The sequence below is a fragment of the Seriola aureovittata genome, chromosome 4 (genome assembly GCF_021018895.1).
Source record: "Seriola aureovittata isolate HTS-2021-v1 ecotype China chromosome 4, ASM2101889v1, whole genome shotgun sequence".
Lineage (NCBI taxonomy): Eukaryota > Metazoa > Chordata > Actinopteri > Carangiformes > Carangidae > Seriola > Seriola aureovittata.
Window position 1 is genome coordinate 31,498,737 of NC_079367.1, and position 23,377 is coordinate 31,522,113.

Here is a 23,377-nt window from a genome sequence, read left to right on the forward strand (position 1 = left end):
GTACTTTTGTCAACACAAAAACTGAAACGGGTCAAATTGACCCTTAACATAATATGAGGGTTAATGTCACATCTACTGTCACTTTGACCTGGAGCACCAGGAAGCTGCACTGTTGGTTTTGTACATAGATAATTTCTGCACATATACTTATTTCTCAGCTTTAGACACAGGAGGATCAGTTTGTTGTTGGGTTGAGTCGTTTTATGTGACTAATGTGAAGGATCATTTTGTCAAAACTCTTGCACCAGGGGGCACCCCAGTGGTTCACCTGGTAGAGAACATGCCACTCAGGCTCAGTCATTATTGCAGCGGCCTTTGGTTCGAGTCCAGCCCATGGCACTTTACTGCACCTTCCTGTCACTCTCTCCCTGTCCCAATCCAAGTAAAGGCAAAAACCACCCAAAAAATATCTCTGAAAAAAAAACAAAAAAATAAAAACCTCTGACACCTGCCAGGTGGACGAAAGAGTTCACTTCCTCTAAATATACACACATGAACACAAACACACATACACAGACGTATTCTGTATAAAGCATTAATTCTCAGTTTGAGTTTCATTTCTCATTTCTCTGAACTGAGGCAGGGTGAAGCTTTAACTGTGTCAGTGCAGGGGCAGCAGTAGCAGCAGCAGCTCTCTGGTAAGTTTCTCCATCTTTCCTCCATCACAGTATTAGAGGAATCACAGCAGAGGCAGATAGTTGAAATAATTGGCTGGAACACACCACAACTGTCATGTCCTTCATCAACTTGAAGGACAACAATGATTTAATAAAGAATTACTGTTGTCAAAGGGGAACAAGACAGATTTTTTTTTTAAATTTCCCACAAGAGTTATTCATTTCTATCTGCTGTTGACTTTTTCTTTCCTATCCAGACTAACATGAAATAAATGAATCATGTGTCATGCCTACTTCACTGGTTAATCCTTAAATCAGTACAACCTAAAGATACTGCAATATAAATCATATATCTACGCCTACACTATAAATAAAATAACACAGCACCTTTTATGTTGAAATTTTAATTTATGCAATTTAATTTTTACTCCAATAATGTAATAATATTTCCTTATTATAGCCATAATTCTGTCATAATCACATCATTATTATTATAGATACTGTTCTATATAATAAAGGTCTCCAACAGGTGGGTCCTGAGCTACCAGCTCACCCCCTGTTTTAGAGAAGCTCACCCAAAGGTTCAGAGAATATAGTCTGTACAAACCAGGGATGTGTAGGTCAGACTTAAAGAAACACACCTTCACTCTTCAACACCATTTGTCAGTTGTTAGTCAAATGAGTTATGTTATCAAGTTTTTTTCAACATCAGATCTGCTGCTGCCAACATGCAGTTGTAAAGGAAAACTTTAGTGTGATTGTAATTGTAACTTCTCCTCTTATTGAAAGGGGAAAAATTAAATCCATCATAATTGTGCTCTCATGTAATCTCATTTTTTTTATTTTTTTTTGTTCTTGACTGTGATAAAGGAGTAGTTCTTTATCTGAATTCCCCCATTCCCAACATTCAATAATTCTGGGTGGATACTCCCACATTCTTATTTGCCATAGTACAAGAGACAGGATTGTTTTCAAACTTGTTGAATGATCTTATATTTCTGATTTGATTTGGAGATCAGTTTGACTATTTTGATACAATATGTGAATAAATGTGACCAGTAAGACATGAGGAGCTCTCAGCCACTTTGAGTTTGTCAGAGTAGTGCTCAGAGCGTAAAAGGTTGGAGACCCCTGCTTTAGATTATTATTATACATTATTACATTTATATTATCAATTATTATAGAATAAAATTATTAAAGCACAAGCAGAGGGTCTGAGGTTTATGGTTAGGTTAATGCTGCTTTTTTGTGTGATAGTGTTTACCAACGTAAAAGTACCAGTACAACAATGTAAAAAATTACAATTACAGTTACTGTTAGTAACCTGCAACCATCTTATTCTTTGTTTACCTCTCCTTTTCCACAACTCCTCCAACCTGAAATAGCACCCCTATGACAGCCGGCGTACCAGACTTATTATTAATGTTATGGTTACAATAATAAACACGTGGACTGCACCGATAGTGGCGTAACTACATTTGTCACCAAGGTTACTATAATAATGGTCATGGCTTGGTTATGTTCAGGAAAAGATCATGATTTGGGTTAAAAAAGTACTTCCTCAACATTAGATGAACTTTGTTTCCATGGTTACAATATAAACTGCTGGTTTCACATGCAAATCGAACACCATTCGTCTGTGTCATATTCATCCATCCAACACAATCTCCTCCTGATGTGGACTTTGTCTCTCCTTATACTACGCCACTGCAATTTTCCCTTTGCTCCTGTCATAATCACTACAACCACTAGATGTCACCTAGGGTCATAATAATGTGCTGCACAGACGAACTATGGGCTTGTTTTTTCCAGAGGACAGTCTCCTACCTTTATTACCACCTTTATTTCCACTGCATGTCTGCCACGCTCTCTGGCTGAAATAAACGGTTTGATTGATCTGTGTTTTGTGTTTGATCAGTGTGGATCATCATATGAACAAGATGAGGAACTCGGTGCTGCTCACTGTGCTCCTGCTGCAGCTGCCAGTCACCACCACAAAGGGAGGACACTGGGAGGACTACAAATATGGCCTCCAAAACTCAGAGCAGGACAAGAAGCAGTTCTGCTGCTCATGGAAATGCCTCCTGTTCACCTTGCAATGGCCCGGAGGCTTCTGTCAGGTGAGCTTCTTCATCATCATCATCATCATCATCATGAACACTGATTATTAACTTAGAAGATGAGATTAATTCATGTGGAGTAAAAGAGGTTAAAGTCTTCAGATCAGATTTGAGGGATCAGGGGTGTGTTCAGCTTCTTTCGTGACGGGAGTGACCGGAAGAACAAAGCAATGACAGAAAGGAGGATGGTGGGAAGGAAAGTAGAGGGTATGGAACTAAAGGAGTTAGGGAATTAAAAAAGAACATAGAGAAGGAAATGAGAGGGGAATCAGGTGGGAATTCAGGGAGGAGGTAAGGAAAGAAGTATGGAAAGGAAATGGGGAGTTAGTGCAGTAGGGAGAAGGTAAGGAAGGAATCATTAGGTATGACAGGAGGAAGGAGGCAAGAAAGGGATGGTAAAGGGAAGGGAAGGAAGGAAATGAGCTAGTGAAGAAAGATAAGGGATCAGGAAATAAATCAGGAGGTAGGGAAGGAAAAGAGGAGAAAGAAAGAAAGAGAGATGCAAAATAATGAAAGAGAATATAGTGAACAGAAGAGATAGGGAAGTAAATGAGGATGTAAGAAATGAAGGAGTAAAGGAGGAAATTAGGTGGTAGGAATGATAGAGATGGTAGTGAGGGAAAGGAGGGGGGAAGGAAGGACAAGAGGAGGTTGTGAACTGAAGGGTATGGAAGGAAATCTTTAGGTAGGGAAGGAAAGAAGGAGGCAAGAAAGGTGTACCGTTAACGCCATAATTTAGAATTTACTCTCGTTGAAATGGGGCACCAGTCCTCTAGGAGGACAACAATGAATTACTTCATTGACAAATTTATCAATCTCATATCAGAAACCGTGACTTCTCGATTCAATGGATCTCCAGTCTCTATCTCAAAAGAACACAACAGGACAACAGCTGGGTGTAAATAAAGGAGTTTACTAACTAAACTACTATCTACAGAGTAAATTTAAGGTTTAATAATCATAAAGATGAAATTAATAATGAAATGAGCGATGTTGTGAGTTGGCAATGGTGGGAGAGAATATGTTATGGCTATACACTATGGCTAATGATACTATGTCTACGAATGAGATTTGATGATTAAATATTGCTATATTTTGACATCACCGCTGTTGGGTCTGAGCTCTACCTCATGAGCTGGACACCAAATATGTTGGATTTTGGTTGTCTATCAATTTATTGGCTATCATAAATTAAGAAAAATATTAATATTAAAAATATTAATGTTAAATAATAACTTTAAAATTAATTAAAGTCCTCGGGGCACCAGCCTAAACTAATAGGCAAACTAGCCAATATGGTTTCAGTCTCAATTTATTACCATTAATCTGGAACTCTGATTAACAATTAGAGTTTACTAACTATAACCAAATTACCAAATCAACAGTAAGTCAAAGTTGAAGGATTGGAATTCGACAAAGTAGAGGTTGGCAATATTCACGCTTGTGCAACATTAAACACACCAGTAGTTATACTTAAAGGCATTTATTTACAATGGAGCAGAGTAAAACACAATGTCTAATCTAGTTTATACAGGTGTGTGTATGTGTGTGTGTAGGGGTATGTGTGTGTGTCTGTGGGGACACAAACAAAAGCAAGATGGCCGATTCAAAGTGATCACTGTGACCACATGACCTGAACAAAGACTACACAAGATGGCGGTAAACAAAGAAACTACTCAAAATGGCCACTGAGAGCACCTGGTGTGTGTGGGAGCCTAGCTCATGTAATCTAAAGGTACCAGGTTAGAGGCAGGTGGTTAGCTTCATGCAGGTTCTAGAACTGAGACGTACTACTATGTGTGTGCTGTTACGAGTACCCGATTAACTGTATGACTGACCACAACCTAAGCAAACATTACAACAACAAGACATCAATCAACAAGTACATTAACAAAGTTAAGACTTCTGCTGCTTAGCTATGCTGTGCTGTGCTGTGCTGGGATAGGTTAGGCCCAGTCAGTTAATGTTACCCAGTCCTTGGAACAAACAAAGAGGTCCTTTCCAGTGTTGTTGTAAAGTCCAGTGAGTTGGGTGGTTTCCTGGTGGAGTGAAGTCCTGTCTGGCTGTGTTGCTTTGCTGTTATCCTCTCCTCACAGAGTTAGCTGTTCCACGCCAACTCTGCTATGAATCCTGTTGCTTGGAAAATCAGCTGGCCTTGTGTTGTAGCTGCTGATTCTGAAGAGAACTTGGTTCACTCTCAGTTAATCCGAAGCAGGTCGCTGCTGTTGAGGGGAAGAGTGTTTGCAGGCTGCTGTGAGCAGGCCGGCGAGAGAGAGCTGGTTTCTCAGGTAGCAGAGCTGACCTGGGCTGGGGCCTTGTTGCCCTTTGAGGAGCCGAGAGGAGAGAGCAGGAGCTGCTCTCCAGAGCAAGCCAAGTAGAGAAGAGAGAGAGAAGAGAAGAAGGAGATCTGGTTTTGTTTGGTGACACCCTTGGGGGTCACATGTCACACGCTGACCCACACTGGCTGGCCAGTAAGGTCTGTGGGGGGAAGGGTTGTCCCCAGGTGTGAACAGTGAGTAACTGTGGGGTGCGAGTTCCTTTGTCCACTGGAGCAAAGAAACATCTGGTCTCTTGAATGATGAGTCCCAACAACCCAGTCATGAGCAGAGTGTTAAGACCAGCCTACTGGGAGTTGCACTGTAGCTAAGGACCGTTGGCTGCAACCCAGGCGGCTGTGGTTGCCGTGGCAACCCTGGAGATGCGGGATCTAGGTGGATTCTACTGGAGGCTGTGTCCCATTATCACGGTGACGGATTATGTCAGTGTCTCAGCAATTCAACTCTGGTGGAGTTTGCCAGGAGACTTTCTGTCTTGGGCACTCTTGATTTCCGGTCGGCTTCTCTGCAAGCGGTCGTGCTGGCGTCTCTTGCGGGTTGATGCGAAATAAACTCTAATGCTCTTCACTTTGGCTGGATAACTTTAGATGAGACTGCCGTTGACCAGATGACTCTAAAGTTGTCAAAAAGCTTCAAAAAGGAAAACTTGATAATAATCAAAAATTACAAAATTACTCCGAGGCACTTCTGTTGTCTTGGTTCAGCTGGTCTTTACTTGGCTTATAAAAATAAAAGATCACGCATGTAAACAAAAAGAATGTTACTTGGAGCACATGGCAAAGAAATAATAAAGGACGCGGGCAAAACGATCAAGTGCAAAAATGGAGCCATGAGTTTGTGGCTAGGTAGAGCTAAAAGCCAGGCTGTTGGTAAGAGCCTGGACTACAGAGCTTTCAGCTTATAGCTTTCTAGCCTTCTCTAACTCAGTTTCTAGCTTCTCTTGTCTTAAGTTTCACACCAATGTGTGAATTGATCACAACTGTTTTATCCCCTAGGGGCTGGCACACGTTTCAGGGGCGTCACCCATCTTCTCCTTTGTTTCAACTTGGTTGAGGTAAAGGAAAAAAATGAGGGAAAGAGCAATGTTGGGAAGGAACAGCAAAGTAAATAAGGAGGTATGGGGTGGAAGAAAAATGGGTAGGGAAGGAAACAAGGAGGTAGTGAAGAAATAAGGAGATAAGGAAAGAAATACAGAGGTAGGAAATTAAAGAAGGAGTGAAAGTAAGAAATGAGAAGGTAGTGGAGGAAGGAAGGAGGCAAAGAAGGAAATTAGAAGGTATGAGAGGAAATCAGTAAGGTGGACACATCTACCTCTGATGATGATGATGATGATGATGATGATGTAAACTTGTGGATGCCTCGGACAGTTAACTTCCTGTGAGGCTGCTGTTGGTATATATCTATGTTGTTTCTCAGGGAACATTGAACAGTGAGTGAGCCTGAGGAGGAGGTTGTAATGATGTAATAATCTAACTGTGATTAAGTGACTTTCCTCAGTAAAGTCTGCAGTTGTCCAGGAACAGATGCGTCACAGTCTGACAGATTCTTCAGTGATAGTAACTTAAGTAACTTAAACACAGAGAAAACATGAAACCCAAAGGACTATGTTTGTGACACGATTGGAGCTCCCCCCACAAAAAACATAAAAGTAGAAGTTAAAAAAAAAAAAAACACAACAAAATTTAGATTTGATAAATGAAGAAACAAGGGAGGAAGGACACGAGAAGGTAGGAAAGTTAGTAGGGTCGCATAGTGGAAGAATGGAGGAGGTATGGAAGGAGAGTGGGCATAATGAAGGACAGGACAGTGTATGGAAGGAAAAAGGTTGGATAGGGAAGAAAAAGAAAAGTAGGAGGAGATAAGGGAGGAAATTAGGTGACAAGGAAGGAAAGGAGAGGGTAGTGATAGAAAGGAGGAAATATTGAAATACACAAGGAGGTAGAGAAGGAAAGGATGAGGCAAGGGAAGATATTAGTGGTTATAGCATTAAAGAAAAGAAAGGAGGTTGTGGAAGAATTCTGAACGGATGAGTTTATGTATTTCATTGTCTGACTGTTTGATGTCCTTTAAGTCAGCCTTCTGTTGATACCTGCTGAGGATTTCCAATATGGCTGCTGGAGGCGGATGATATCACCTGACTGGTTTGTGTTTCTGTCTGTCCTTCAGTCTTTGAACAAAGAGACTCTGTGCAGGATTCCTCAGAGCATCAACACTTGGACGATCCACGGTCTGTGGTAAAGAAAATGTAGAACTATTACCTGCAGGACAACACATTATCATGTTCTATAATTACTTAAGCAACATCAGTGTAAAACCTTGTAACTCCATCCATGTTAAAATGAGTGTTTGTCCTGTATCTAAAGCATTGTGACTTTGTAAAGCTCCATATTTTCCTCTTCTCTTGTGTTTAATTTGAAGTGTTGATCTATAAGAATATCTTCTTATATTTGTCGTATTTGTGGTTTAAGTACCAAAAACCATCTCAGTGTAGCCCTGGGAGTTAGTTACCACACTTTATTGTCCTGGACAACAAAGATTCACAAGAAATATTTATTTATTTTGAACAGTGGTAATAACCTATTTCTTAATTGCCATAATCTACTCGGCCTACTCTAGTTTGACGTGTTTTCTTTGGACTTGTTCAGTTTAGTGAATGTGATGACTGAACAGAAACATTCGTTTGGACTTTCCTGGCTGTTTCTTGTGAAATTCTAAGTTTTGTTTCAAAACTTAGAAGTCTAGTTTCAATCAAACAATGTGAAAACAGAACATTATTCAGTTACTGAGCCAGACTCCTGCTGTTGCTGTGGCTCACCTCCCATTCTCTCCTATTGTGTGTGTGTGTGTGTGTGTGTGTGTGTCTCCAGGCCACTTCAGGCACAACACTGCTGCAGCTGCTGGCCGATGTTCCACTCTGACGTCCAGGTGAGCACGGATCAGGATCATCTCACCTGGTTACCTCAGGTGTCAGACATAATAGATGAGATGGTACCGTCTGAGGCTGAGAGCTGATTGGAAAATATCATTTATGTTCCAGGAGCTGGAGGCAGAGCTGAGCGAACACTGGCCATCGTTAGTGACAACCAAATCCAGCTTCCACTTCTGGTACAAAATATCAAGAAATATGTATGAGCTGATCAGTAACAGTAACTGTCAGTAGAGAGATGTCTCAGATGTGTTACAGGTTGTTTAGAAACAGTGTCTCCATCACAGTTTGTCCACCAGAGAGCTCTGACAACTGGACAATCCTCTCTACATAACTTGGTCGCTAATCTTTAATGAGCAAATTTAAGAGATCAGTTCAAAAAAGCTTCTCATTTCTGTTATGCATTTATGTTCAAAAGCATTTAAAGGTGCCTTGCCAGCGGGCTAGTGGTTGAGATGCAGTCAACTATATCACTGCAACGTCCCTCATTCAATCCCAGCTCGGGGGCCGATTGATGCTAGTGTCAAACATCCAGTATGACCCAGGCTAATGTAGATGTATGAGAACAATGTGTGAACATTATTCTGTGTGTGTCAAGTGTGTAAGATGTGTATGTCTGATTGTGTTTGTTTGTGTGGAATAGGAGAGACGAGTGGAGAAAACATGGGGTGTGTGCAGCGTGTGTCGAGGGAATGAACTCTCCTCCAAGATACTTCCAGATCTGCCTCAAACTACGAGCACAATTCGATATCCACAAGTTAGACACACACACACACACACACACACACACACACACACACACCTAGAACTAAAAGGTACTGTTGCAGATTACGACTGAAAAAAACTTCACATGTGCAACTATGGAAGTTGTGTTGACCAGTGGTCTTTACCCAACAGGTTTTGGCTCAAATGTTGATTTGTTTGAAGCCTCCACTGCACACTGACCCCACAGACTGAGCACACAGTCACAGATTAGACTCATAAAAAAATCTGAAAAATATTTTCGTGTGTGTGTGTGTGTGTGTGTGTGTGCGCGCGTGTGTGTGTATGTGTGTGTGTCCTGCAGACTGCTGGAAGATGCTGGCATCACTCCATCCTGTGAACAGCCTTACAAGGTAACAACACACACTCACAATTTACAATTTGTTAAAATCTGCTCAACTGACGCTATTTTATTTATACTTTATAACAACTGATGAGACCATCACAGACTCATGGGTTATTAATTTATTTAAGGACATATTCGTCACAACTCCTCCAACCCCAAGGCGACAGGCGTACAGATCTTTGCTGTCATGGTTACAATAATAAACATGTGGACTATGCCTAGCAGGGTGTACCTACCTTTGTCGCAATGGTTTAATATAGTAATGGTCAAGGCCGGGTTAGGTTCAAGCACAAAAACTACTTGGTTAGGTTTAGTAAAGGATGGTGACATTGGTTAAAAAAGTACTTCCTCAACATTAGATGATCTTTGTTGTCATAGTTACAATAATAACAACGTAGTTAACTTTGTTGAATGGTCGTGGATAATAGAAACAACATAAACTGCTAGTTTCACATCCATATCAAACACCGCTCTCCTGTGTCATATTCATCAAACCACCACAAACCTCCTCCTGATGTGGACTTTGTCTCTCTTTATACTACGTCACCACACTTTTCCCTTTGCTCCTGTCATAATACTACAATCACTTGATGTTGCCTAGCAACAAAACGTTTCATAATTACCTGCTGCACAGACAACCCATGGGCTCGTTCTTTACAGGAGGACTATCCATTGCTGAGCAGCAGCCACTGTGACCACAAATGTCTGGAACATGGTAAATGTTAAAATATAGGGTAACAGCAATAGTAACAGCTATATTTAGTCAAAATTTGCTAGCATTAGTTACTGGTCGTACCAGACCTGGTAACTTTTATTGTTTATGAACTTTTCATTAATTAACAGGAAGAATACATTTTTAACACACTACTACTTTCTGTCATAATACCTGGTGCAGTCAACTTACCATCTTTAAAGAGAACATATCCTGTAGTGGCAAGAAAAAGTTAGTGGACCCTCAGGAATGACCTCGTTTTCTACATTAATTAGTTATAAAATGTGGTCTGATCTTCATCTTAGTCACAATTATATACATTGAAAATGTGCTTACGCTAATAACACAAAAATAATTATTATTGTCCATGTCCTTATTGAACGCAATCATGAAACATTGACAGTGCTGGACCCTTGGATTAGCCATGTTCTGAGGATGTCTGTCACATAAGTGTTGATCACACATACTGGAAAATGTTTTTCCACTAGCTTTGAAAACATCAGTGGTGTTCTTATTTTGTGAGGTGTAGTGTTAACACCATAATTTTGAATTTTCTCTTGTTGAAAGGGGCACCAGTCCAGGACAACAATTAATTATTTCATTGATTAATGTGATCAATGTCATATCAGAAGCCGTTACTTCTTGATTCAATGGATCGCCAGTCTCTACTTCAAAAGAAAACAACAGGACAACGACTCGGTGTAAATAAAGAAGTTTATTAACTAAACTACTATTATACTATAATAATCATAAAGATGAAAATAATAATGAATGAGCAGTGTGATGAGTTGGCAATGGTGGGAGAGAATATGTTATGGCTATACACTATGGCTAAACAACTAATGATACTGCGTCTACGAATTAAATTTGATGATTAAATATTAGTATATTTTGACATCAACCCAGTCATGAGCAGAGTGTTAAGACCGGCCTACTGTGAGTTGCGCTGTAGCTGAGCACCCTTGGCTGGAGCCCAGGTGGCTGTGGTTGCCGTGGTAACCCTGGAGACGTGGGATCTAGGTGGATTCTCCTGGAGGCCGTGTCCCGTTATCACAGTGACGGATTCTCAGTGGTTAAGCTCTGGTGGAGTTTGCGAAGAGACTCTCTGTCTTGGGCACTCATGACTTCTGGTCGGCCTCTGTGCAGGCGGTAGTGGGCAGATCTGTTATCTGCCGGTGTCTCTTGCGGGTTGATAAACTCTAATGCACTTAACTTTGGCTGGATAACTTTAGAAGAAACTGCCGTTCACCAGATGACTCTAAAGTTGTCAAAAAGCTTCAAAAAGGAAAACTTATAATTATAATATAATTATAATTTATAATTATAATTAAAAGTTACAAAATTACTCTGAGGCACTTCTGTTGTTTTGGTTCAGTTGGTCTTGACTTGGCTTATAAAAATAGAAGATCGCACAAGTAGACAAAAAGAATGTTAAATGGAGTACATGGCAAAGAAAGAGTTAAGGACGCGGACAAACAATAAAGTGCAAAAATGGCTAAGAGCCATGAGTTTGTGGCTAGCAGCTTAGAGCTCAGAGCTGATGACTTAGAGCGATGTGTGAGTTGATCACAACTGTTTTGTCCCCTGGGGCTGGTGCACGTCTCAGGGGCGTTACCTGTCTTCTCCAGTGTTTCAACTTGGAGAAGAGACTACTGTCCACTGAGCTTTTAAAATTGTTTAATTCTAGAGTTTACCTATAAACTCGCACATCCGTCTTCCACCATGACCATAAAACATTAAATGAAATAACATATAAACCTAATGGCACTAATAATCACTAAGTGTTGATTTCATATTACATCCTTCAAACCTGCAATTAATCATAATACAAGTGGTTAACTGATCAAACAACATAATAAACATTTCCTAAAGCTAACAGTCTATAAATGTGGTGTCATGTAGTGTAACGCACACTACATGACATCCAGAATTGTGTGAAGGATGCTGACAGTATGGTCACATGAAGGACATTGTCTTAAAGTCTACATGTTACATTTCAGCCATTCCATTTTGGTGTTACTTTTCCTATATAACAAACAAACAAATATCATTAGACAGAGTCTTATTGTTACAACTGGAGATTTTGCCTATGCTCTCCAGTTTGCCTGGTGTGCATTCATTGATCCTCTGGAGCTGACCCTTTGACCCATGGTCTGGTTGTGCATCCCTGTGACATGCTGAGAGCATGGTTTGTTTGTCTCTGCTTCCTATCAATTTGATAGTTTGCTGGTGGGAAGAGTAACAAAGTGTCAATTTTGGGTCCATAACTCTGCATTTCCTTACAATGAACTTCTTTAACAGATTGTGACTGATGCCAGGCCAGGTATGTACGCTACAGAGGCATGGTTCACATCAGCAGAGACATTTTGTGAATAGCAGTGTCTCTAACCCACACCTCCAATCTGATTTCATTGACTGGACTCCAATTTGCTTTTGTTGATGTCATTAGTCAAGGAGTTGGACAGACTTTTTCCAACCTACACTGTGAATGTTTGAATGATGTTTTAAGTATGGAAAGAACAACACAATGATGATTTTCATAACTTAGATGAGGATCTGACTAAGGGTATAAAACTACCATACCTTTATGGACCATATGAGTTGGTTTGATAATTCAATACCAAGGAGTAATTGAGTTCAAATGAATTTGATGAGACTGATATTGAAAAAAGTATCATTAATAATCTGTATCGAAGTCACAGTACCATTGTCAGTACCGATATCCAGCCCTTGATATGACCATGTTTATTCCACTGTATCTTAAATTTAGAAGTTCAATTTATTGAAACCTAAAAACTATTCATCACTTTTTATCCATCAAACATTAAACAGTCTAAACAGACATTAAACAGTGTATTGTTTTGTATGTCAAACAAATCCAAAATGACAAAATGGTATACAGTTCAGACAGTAGATATAGATCATATAGTATAATGTAAACTGTACATTCATCAAGATGATCAATATGAGATGATCACCTTCACAAGTCACATCCACTAATTAACAGTGTCTCAGTCTGTCACATGCTGCTATCCTGACTAGACTCTGCTCCCTGTCTTGTATCTGAGCATCAGGACCTCTGTCAGGTCCGAGCATCACCTCCTATTTTGTGTCTCACTACATGAAAATGTTTTTTTGTGTGTGTGTGTGTGTGTGTGTGTCTGTGTGTTTAGGTTGAAGAGGTGCACAGTGTCCTGGTTCCACATCTAAGTGACAGACATGAGATTCAGTGTGTGACAGACGACAAGGTCAGATTTATCCGTCTTTGTCTTTATGCTGCTCTGTACTCAAGTTACAATGACTGTAATCTGAAAGTGATTTATTGGGTGAATATGCTTTACAATCTCAAACATGATGATTTGCTGCTTTTTTCTGTGTTTCTATCACAGGAAACTGAATCTCTTTCAGGGTATCCGCAAGTTACATTTAAGACTTTTTAAAGCTCCATATTTTCCTCTTCTCATTTTTTATTTGAAGTGTTGATCCATAAGAAGATATATTTGTGGTTTTAAGAACCAAAAACCAATATATTTCCAATCTTGCAAGGTTGGATGGTGGGTCCAGGTGGGTCCAGGTGGGCTGGACTTATAGGGCATGGCTAGGGCGGTGACTGCTTTGTTGAGACATCACAAAGTTCCAGAAGTCCTGAAGGCTGCTTTTAAGGCTCAGTTTCTGAATACAGGCTGTGTGCATTTCTCTGTGGAATGAGCGCTCTGATACTTTCACACTATTAATATAGAACCTAGACCTGCTTTATAATATATATAACACATGGACATCTACCTTTATACTATATGACATTTTAATACCTGTTTCACAGCCATATCTGCCAAAATATGAAAAAATATCAATGAAAACCTGGATGATAAGGGCGAGACTTAATTCCCAAATGCACAAATATATTGGTATTCATATCACATTTTCTCAATATCTAATAATATCATGAATTGATTATTGAACACAACCTACAACTGGATAATAAGCAAAAAATGGATAGATGGATTCATTTTTATGAAATTTATTTAACACATAACTTTCAGCTCAGCTCAGCTCAGAGGTCAGGAACAATAATATTGGAGATTTTCTAGCCAGTTTTTCCTAAAATATACATACATACATAGAAGTCATTCAATGTGCTTAACAGAAATAAAAAAGCATCTTAAGGGAAATAACAAAAGCATAAAAATAGAAGTAAAAAACAAAATAAGAAAACACTATAAAAACACAGATTATAGAATAGATAACATTAAAAGATTTGATGAAGACAGAGGAGAATAGAGCAGTTTTTCAGCTTCTTTTTAAAGCCAGTTACGGTTTGGGCAGATTTGACCTCCACTGGGAGCTGGTTCCTGCAGTGGTAAGGGGTGGGGGATAATTGCTATTGTTTTGTGCAACCAACATAAACCCAAAGATATTCAATTTACTGTCACAAGCCAGTTTTCCATCACAGTTTTGCACAAAATAGAAGTGATTTCTTTTTTTAGAAAAGTCAACAAAACACAGTTGTGAGTGTTCTGTGTTCCCACTGAGTGATATTATGTCAATAAAACCCATTTTCTCCTCCTGTGATATCATTCCAAATAAACGTGACAAAAGATTTCCAGCAGTCTGCCTCTCGGTTGGAACTGGCTCCCTGGGACCTGATATGGCAGCAGCCACTACTTAAATGGAAAAAAAAAGTGTTTTCATTTAAATTATCATCAAATATTGCTTGAATACTCCACATCATGCGAGCGTATAAATTTTTATGCGATATTTGCTAGTTTTTTCAAAATTTGAGTGTTTCCATTGAAATTACGCAAGGAGCAGGTCAATGGAAACACACCTAGAATTAACTGAGAAAAAACTGTCAATATAGCAGATATTAATTCATTTTCAGACAGAAGACTGCCTGACTAATTGTGTCATCAGAGACAGATGACTGGTGGTTACATTTAATACATCTGTAACACATGATGATTCCTTTAAGCCTTCAGCTGTGCTTCTTTGTTACTGAACATCTGTGTTGAGCTTTTGGAGTCATCTTAGCTGGACATCCACAGTTAGAGAGAGCAGCCACAGAACTGAATCATCTCCATTTATAAACAGTTTGTGTAACTGTGGACAGATAAAGATCCAAACTCTTGGATGACATCAGCTGATATTTCTTGTGAACAGCCTTAAAAATGTTAGTGTCTCTAACCTACTCAAGGACTCCTGGCTTGATAACTCCTGACTCCAGTTAGCTTTTGATGTCATTAGCTGAGGGGTTCACAGATTATTTACAGCTACATTGTTAATTGTCAATTAACAGTTATATGTTAATTTCAAACAATGAAGCTCAGCTTCAGACTTTTCTCAGCAGATAGCAATCCCACTGCAATTTCTCCAGAAATTGCATTGTCTAGTGTTTTAATGATGTTTTCAATGCGGAAGAACAACACAACGATTGTGTCTAATCAGTTGCTCATTTTGGTAACTTGGATAAAGATCTGATCATATTTTAGGACAAATATATACAGAAATGGAGGAAATTCCAACGGACACTTTTTCTTACCATTATTCATTCGTTCACTATGTTTCAAATTGCTCTAATAACACAGCTCTCCTCAGGCAGAGACTGTGTGCTGACCTTTAGGGGATTTAGTCAAACAAGAGCTGCGTAATAACATGCAGCTGTGAAAATGAGAGTGAAGCACACTTGAACACTCTCTGGAGATGTGACTGTGGAGATCTCCATCAAGTGGCCACTGGTATTTGAAGTGATCCCAGAAGCAACAGTCCTGTGTATGAAAATAGAAAAGCAATCAGACCAAGCAGAGTCAGTGTAACTCTGTTATTCCCAGCATCTATGATTGATTATTGCTTATGTATTAAAAGCAGTGGTATCTCCCTCCAAAAACAGTCTGACATTAAACCCAAAACATAATTCGAGGATTAGCGTTAGTACTACTGTGTCATTGATTTTTGTGCAAATCAAAAAATATGTAAGAAAATAAATTAAATATTTTATTATTTCCAATGCAATAATGTCTGATTGCATACATGAACCAACAGGGCCCTTATTAAGACACCAACATTTTGAAGGGTGGGTTTAGCCTAGTTTAGCACAAAGACTGGAGGTGGAAACAGCTCCAGGTCTGATTTTAAAGACAACAGTCAATGGGAAAAGTCCAACACTTCATCAGCTGACCAATGGTGTAACTTCATCACTCACTCGATCAGTGAGATCAGTCAGTTGATTGGTTTTCAGACACTTCTGTTTTATTAACCAGGACAGCACTGTACAAGTTTGAGGCAGTTGTACTTTATACTTCTGCTCAACTACAAACAGTTCAGAACTTTTTACAGCACTACATTTTTCTGATAAATAAAGTTGCTAATTACATTGCAGTTTTACTGAATGCACATAGCTTCTAAAATATGATGCATTGATTAAATAACTGAACATTATATAATTAAAGGTCCCATATAGTATAAAGGTAGATGTCCATGAGTTGTGTGATTATAAAGCAGGGTTAGTCTGGACTTCTGGAACTTTGTGATGTCTCTCAACAAAGCAGTTACCGCCCTCAGCCACGCCCCAGTCCCCGCCCACCTGGACCCACTATCCAAACTTGCAGGAATTAGTTTCTGTGAGTGTTTACCTGAAAAATCTTTTTATTAGATCACTCAGAAAACAGTCAGTCAATGAGACGAGAGGCTCAGAGCCTCCTCTCTTCTGATTGGTTCACCAACCTGTTGTTACAAGAGAGGAGATGTAAAACCACATTGAGATGGTTTTTGTTTGTTAAAACCACAAATATGTCCTCTTATGGATCAACGCTTCAAATAAAACACTGGAAAAGTGTAAAATATGGACCTTTAGATTAAACTCTACCTTTACCACCTACAATGTTAGAATGCTGTTTAATTGTTAATGCATCATTAATTAATAATTGAATAATCTAACAATGACTGGGGCTGGGGTTCTGTTACCTTTAATATTCTGAGTACATTTTGCTGATAATGCGTCTGTATTTTTGAGTAGCATTTTGACAGAAGAACTTCTTATTTTTACAGTGCAGTATTTCTACTTTAACTTAGGTAAAAGATCTGAATATTTAAAAAAAAAACAATTACAACTTGAATGTTGATGTTGGAAACCGGTAATTAGAAACATTACAAGAACGTAATGGAGCTCTACTGTCAACTAAACGCAGCTGAGTACTGAACGGATTACAGATGAAGGTACATGTACATAAAACAGCTTTGGAGTCGTAGAGAGATTTTTTCCCCTCTTTTAATGGCACTGGGCTTTGTGCTATGCTAGACTGAACCCGTCTATATTTGTCCCAGATGTACCCACATTCAAAGATCATCTGATACCGACACCAACAATCTAATATTAAAAGGTAGTTACTGCTGGAGGTCTGTGTCTCCTCACATCTGCCTATGAGCTGCAGTGTCTCAGTTGCACCTCACAGCCCTGAGTGATTTCTACTAAACAAAAGGCTCAAACTCTTATAGTAGCTGTAAAAATAGGCACTCAGTTTACTGAACAGCCACATACTGTGGAGTGGTTTCATCCAAGCGCTGGAACATGTCCTGGAAAAATCTCTTAAGTCCCACAACCCTTTGACTCCAGATGGTTTTAATATCATTTAATCTTCACTGCTTTCAATAGCCAAAGAGGATCAAACTGATTATTGTATTACTAAATACTCTTAGGTCACTGCTCTCTAAAGGCTGCAACACTCATTGTTATCTGTTGGGACTGAAGACTCTGCTGAGAGTTATTAGAACCGACAGCTGGTTCTGATGTCTGTCTGTGAGTCAATCAAACACTCAGTTCAATTTATTTATTTTTAACTATGATTTTTATTAGTTTTTCCTTTTTTTTTAACAACAATAAAAAGACATCACAAAAAAGAAAAGGAACAAACAAATAAAACAAAGAACAATAACATTAGGGGAGTCTCATTCTTTGCATTTTCAAGTCCTCCTTTCCTGAGTTATTGTGTCCATTTTTCATCTGCGTTTTTAAATTGTGTCCATTTGTCCCATTTTTGCTCTCCCTGCTCCTCCTGCAGTCTCATACAAAATGTATTCCTCTCCATCACGTAGATTTCTTGCACTATTTCCAACCATTGGTCGTGGTTAGGGGGATGTGGTTTACACCACTTTCTGGTGATAGCCTTTTAACTGGCTATCATTAAGATCTTTACCAGATATCTATCACTTGCCTGCACATTTCCCTCGTTGAAATTACACATATATAAAGTTTTACAGTCCATAGGGATATTATATCCTAGTATCTTTTGCAGAGTATTATGCACCCTTTCTCAGAACATTGACAACTTATAACATTTCCAAAAGACATGAGCATGGTCCACATCTAATTCACCACATTCTCGCCAGCACATATGATTAGTACTTGAATATTCATTCTTAATCTTAGGTGTAATAAAGTAGCGTGTTAAATTCTTCCAGGAGAACTCCCTCCATGTCCGAGAATTGGTGGATGTTTGATGCATCTTCCACATATCTTGCCATTCTATGTCTGTGATATCTATACCAAATTCTGCTTCCCATTTCTTCTTAATATAGTTGGTTGAGTTCTTATTTGCTGTTAATGCTTGATATAGTGCAGATATAAGTCTGATTGGGTTTCCTTTGTAAGACTTGATTATGATTTTGGTCACATCACTCGCTTCTACGGAAGGATATTTTTTAATTTCTTTCCTATTATAATCCCTTAACTGTAAATATCTGTACAAGTCATGTTTCCCCAGGCTGTACTTGTCCTTCATATTTTGAAAACTCTTCAGCTCTCCTTTCTCTTCTAAGGTACACCATGCTGTAATTCCCTTAGCTATCCATAGTTTGAATCCCTTATCATATTGATTCGGTTTAAACTGTTATCAAATGCTACCCATTTTAATTGATTTATATCCTCTATTTTGTGTTGTCTGGTTACGCTGAACCACAGCTCTAGGGTGAATGAGGTATTCGGGTCCATACCTTTCTGTATTTTTTTGTAAATTTCTCTATCTCCAATGACACTCTGGATAGGGTAACCATCAAAATGTTTTTCCATATCTTTCCACCTTGCCACATAATCTGGTTTACACCAGCATGCCACATACCTGAGCTGGGCTGCATGGTAATATTCTTTTAGTTTTGGGAGGCCCATGCCTCCCCTGTCTTTAGGTAGCTGGAGGGTTTCGTACCTTACTCTGGGTCTTTTGCCTCCCCAGATGAATCTCGATATTATTCTATCCCAGTTCACAAATTGAGTTTGTGGAACATCTATAGGTAGAGACTGAAACAGGTATAAGAACCTAGGTAGTATATTCATTCTGATAATCTCTATTCTTGAGCTGAAGTCTAATGATAGTGTAGACCAGGCCTGGCCAACCCACGGCTCCCCGAGCCACATGCAGCTCTTTGCCCGGTTTCATGCGGCTCTTACGTTCATGTCGAATTTTGTGGTTTTTTATGGTACGTGCATCTGACGCAAATTACTTGGCGGGAAGAACCGTTGAGTAGTGTAGTGCCTACCAAGTTCGCTCTCAAAATGGCAGGGAAAAAATGCACAGCAAAACTAAATATGAAGATGAACACAGGACGTTTTTAACAGAGTGGGAGAGTTTTTTTTTTTTTTTTGTTGAACGTAATGGCAAGCCATTCTGCCTTATATGTCAGGCATCATTAGCACATTTCAAGGCTTCAAATCTTCAGCGTCACTTCAGTTCACTCCATGCTAACATCGACCAGGAATTTCCAAGGGGGACTGAACTTCACAAGCACAAGTTGGTCACTTTGAAAGATCAGGCAGAAAAGCAGACTCAGTTGTTCCAAAAATTTATGAAGCACTCATAGACCGTAACGCTTGCATCGTATCAACTTGCTTGGAACATTGCACGGGCCAAAAAGCCATACAATGAAAGGGAGTTTGTCAAAACATGCCTCAGTGACATTGTTGAAATCTTGTCTCCTGAAAACGACAAACTAAAACGAATGGTATCAGACATCCAACTGTCCCGCCACACGGTTGAACACAGAATTTCAGACATTAACATGGCTATTGAACCACAGTTGCACTCCAACCTTCAAGCCTGTGAGTATTTTAGTGTCGCATTGGATGAGTGTTGTGACATACAAGACAAGCCTCAGCTGGCAATATTTGTGCGGTCTGTGTCAAAAGATTGTGTGATCAAAGAAGAACTCCTTGATATTGTGCCATTAAAAGACAGAACCCGTGGCATAGATGTGAAAGAAACAATGATGGCTGCATTTGTGAAAGCAAATCTGCCCATATTGAAACTAACTGCGATAGCCACGGATGGAGCGCCAGCCATGATCGGATCTGTGAACGGGCTTGTGTGACTGTGCAAAGCTGACCAATCTTTTCCCGAGTTTTGGAATTTCCACTGCATCATCCACAGGGAGCAACTCGTGTCTAAATCATTGAATTTAGACAACGTCATGAAGCCTGTGATGGAAATCGTCAACTACATCCGCACACATGCGCTTAACCACAGGCAATTCAAAAATCTCATCGCTGAGCTGGACCAAGGCCTTCCAGATGACCTGCCGCTGCACAGCACTGTGAGGTGACTGTCAAAAGGCAAGGTACTTTGTTGCTTCTTTGAGCTTTTGGATGCCGTGAAACTGTTCATGGAAGAGAAGGACAAGCACTATCCCGAGCTCTCAGACCTCAAGTGGATTATGGATCTGGCTTTTTTGGTCGACATGCTGTGGCACTTGGACAGACTGAACCTGACCCTGCAGGGTAAGTCAAAAATACTGCCTGACTTGGTGCAAAGTGCGTTCGCGTTTGCCAACAAACTGAAGCTGTTCAAGACGCATATTCAGAAGAGAGATTTAACGCATTTTCCCACTCTGCTAAAAGCCAGGGGGCAAGTCATCGCCGCTGTCCTGAATAACCAAGCGGCCAGATATGCAACAATGGTTGAAAACCTGCATGAACGCTTTGTGACCCGGTTCCGTGATCTTCAACTGAAAAGGCCACAGATTACGTTCCTCGTCGACCCGTTTAATGCGGAGACGGGCTGTTTGAAAACCCTGCTGGTCACAGATGAGGCTGCGGCTGAGTTGGAGATGATCGATCTTTGTGAAGAGGACCAACTGAAACCTGCTTTTAGAGAAGGGAACATTGAATTCTGGAAAAGTGTGCCAATGGAAAAGTACCCAAATGTCAAACGGGTTGTGCTTAAGATATTGTCAATGTTTGGATCAACATACGTCTGCGAGTCTGTTTTTTCTACCCTGAAACACGTCAAATCAGAGCATCGATCTGTTCTGACAGACACACATGTGAAGGAATTGCTTCGAGTGGCAACAACTGACTATAAACAAATTTTGAAAAGGATTGTTGAGGGCAAGGAATGCCAGAAGTCCCACTAAGCAACATGCATGGTAAGAGAAAAAATGCTATAGTAAATTATATTTTTGTTTGTAGACATGAACTGAACATTGAACTGAGAGTTTGTTTGTGAGACAATGCACAGTGTTCATTGTTGAAAATGACTGGCCTGTGGTCTTACTTCTGTGGGAGTCAATTTTTGTCATTATCATGTTGATATGTGACATTTACAGTAAATCTGGCTCTTTGCAGTGACACAGTAAAAATTGTGGCTCTGACTGGTTGGCAACCCCTGTTCTACAGAATAAAATGTAACGTTAGCCTATATCTGGGTTTTAGCAAATTCCCCGTTTCCCTCTTATTTCTTAATAAGTCATGTTTGATAAATTCCACATTTCACCTCTTAGTCTCAATAAAACATCCGCTATATCTTCTTGAATTCCTGTAGTTTCTCCTTCGCTCGGCATGTCACCTCTCGTCCTCTCCGCTGTCTTTGCCCACCTACTCGCTGCCATTCCACCGCGTCTTCCTCTCCTCGCCGCCGGACCGTCTCCTGCTACAATGCCGGTCTCCCGCTCTGGCTGTTGGCGCGTCCTTCTTCCCCTGTGGAGTTTCCACTGCTAGTCCCCTCTCTCTCAAGTCCCGTGTCGCTCCCTTGGCATCATCATATGTTTTCACGCCATCACTCCAATGTATTCTTATCTTGTTGAGTGGGGTCTGAAACCGGATCCCTGCTTGTTTCAATGTCCTCTTAACCCCGACATATGTCTTTCGCTTTTGGAGTGTCTCTGTCGCGTAATCATGATCAAAAAAGTTTCTCTTTCCTCCAACCTTTACAGTTTTCTTTTCCTTGCCCCAGACTTTCTTCAGAATCATTTCTCTGGTTTCAAATTGCAGAAAGTTGACAACTATAGATCTGGGGGGTGCATCTGGGCCGGGCTTTCTGGCTAGTGCGCGGTGACAGCGCTGAACTTGAAACTCCATTTCTCCCGGTCCGAGTTCTGTAGTCAGCAAATGCTCCATGTATTTCCTACCAAGTCGAGGCCTTTTCTGTTTCCTCTGGAACACCGTAGATGCGAACATTATTTCTCTGCGATCTGCCCTCTAAGTCTGTCAGTTTCTCCTGTAACTTGCGAGCTCGCTCCGTCACTTCCCACAGTAGAGCTCCGTAGTCGTCTTGCCACTCTTCTAGCTCTGCTATGCGGGACTGCGCATCTGTTATGCTAGTTGCCTGTGCCTGCAGCTCCTTATGATTTTCGGAGAATTTGCGGTCAATCTCCACTCGCACCGAATTAATCTCCCCTTTTATTTCTCCCTTGAATATGGCTAAGTTGTTGCTGAATTCATTTTTAAGGTCTTTCATTTCGTCTCTAATAAAGCTTTTCAGCTCCTCTGTGTACTTCGACATTTCGGCTACCTCGTGGTCATCCTCTCCTGTGTCGACGTTGCTAACATGGTCAGGGTCTTCTGCCGCTGTTTCACGGTGTTCCCTCACAACTGTCGTTTGCTCCTCCATATCATGCCCCTGGGCTCTCGTGCTGTTTATTTTACTCTTTTTTCTGACCGACTAGAGAGAGCCATTTAACTACACAGCCACCCTCTCTGCCATCTTGCATCCTCCAGCTCAGTTCAGTTTATTTTAAAAAAGTGTGTTCTAACACAATTAAATGTTTATTTCTTGCTCAAACCGCTTTAATCAAGATATCTGAGCTGCTGCAGGAGAAATCTCCACATAAACGCTATATGCATAGATAACATGTTAGAGATTTGACAAGTGTTAACAGGTTGATATTTTTACATCTTAAGTCTCATATTGGCATATTAACACGTAAATACCTGTGTCAGCCAATGGGTCGTTTCATTTTTGTCTAACAGGGTTGTTAAAGAAGACGTCTGAGGCACAGTAATTGTTGGCTGCGCAACCGTTTGTGGAGCTCACAACCCAAAATATATCACTATGCACATTCATGTTTGTACCATCAGTGAATGTATGACACAGTGTGTCTAATCTTTCACACTGATGATGCTGTTTCTCCAGAGGAAAAGAAAACTGGATTTTCTTTATCATTTCCACCATCTCCTGTCACACTGACCTTGACCTTTGACTATCAAAATTTAGTCAGTTCGTCCTTACATCCAAGTGAATGTTTGTGCAAAATTTGAAGAAGTTCCGTCAAGGTGTTACTGAGATATTATTTCCATGACAAC

The 23,377-nt window shown here is 40.1% G+C and overlaps 1 protein-coding gene across 2 annotated transcripts in view; it reads left to right on the forward strand.

Moving 5' to 3' along the window:
* The first annotated feature begins 569 nt into the window (after positions 1-569).
* Positions 570-23,377, forward strand: part of rnaset2l (ribonuclease T2, like) — a 28,234-nt gene continuing 5,426 nt past the window's right edge. Inside the window, exons 1-7 of one of the 2 annotated variants that reach the window (XM_056373177.1) lie at positions 570-638; positions 2,536-2,737; positions 7,941-7,998; positions 8,111-8,178; positions 8,643-8,756; positions 9,066-9,114; positions 12,993-13,067. In XM_056373177.1, the coding sequence (XP_056229152.1) occupies positions 2,643-2,737; positions 7,941-7,998; positions 8,111-8,178; positions 8,643-8,756; positions 9,066-9,114; positions 12,993-13,067 (459 nt within the window). In that variant the 5' untranslated portion in view covers positions 570-638; positions 2,536-2,642. Of the gene's footprint in view, positions 639-2,535; positions 2,738-7,239; positions 7,308-7,940; positions 7,999-8,110; positions 8,179-8,642; positions 8,757-9,065; positions 9,115-12,992; positions 13,068-23,377 lie in introns of those variants that run through there. The other variant, XM_056373178.1, reaches the window with a different exon arrangement.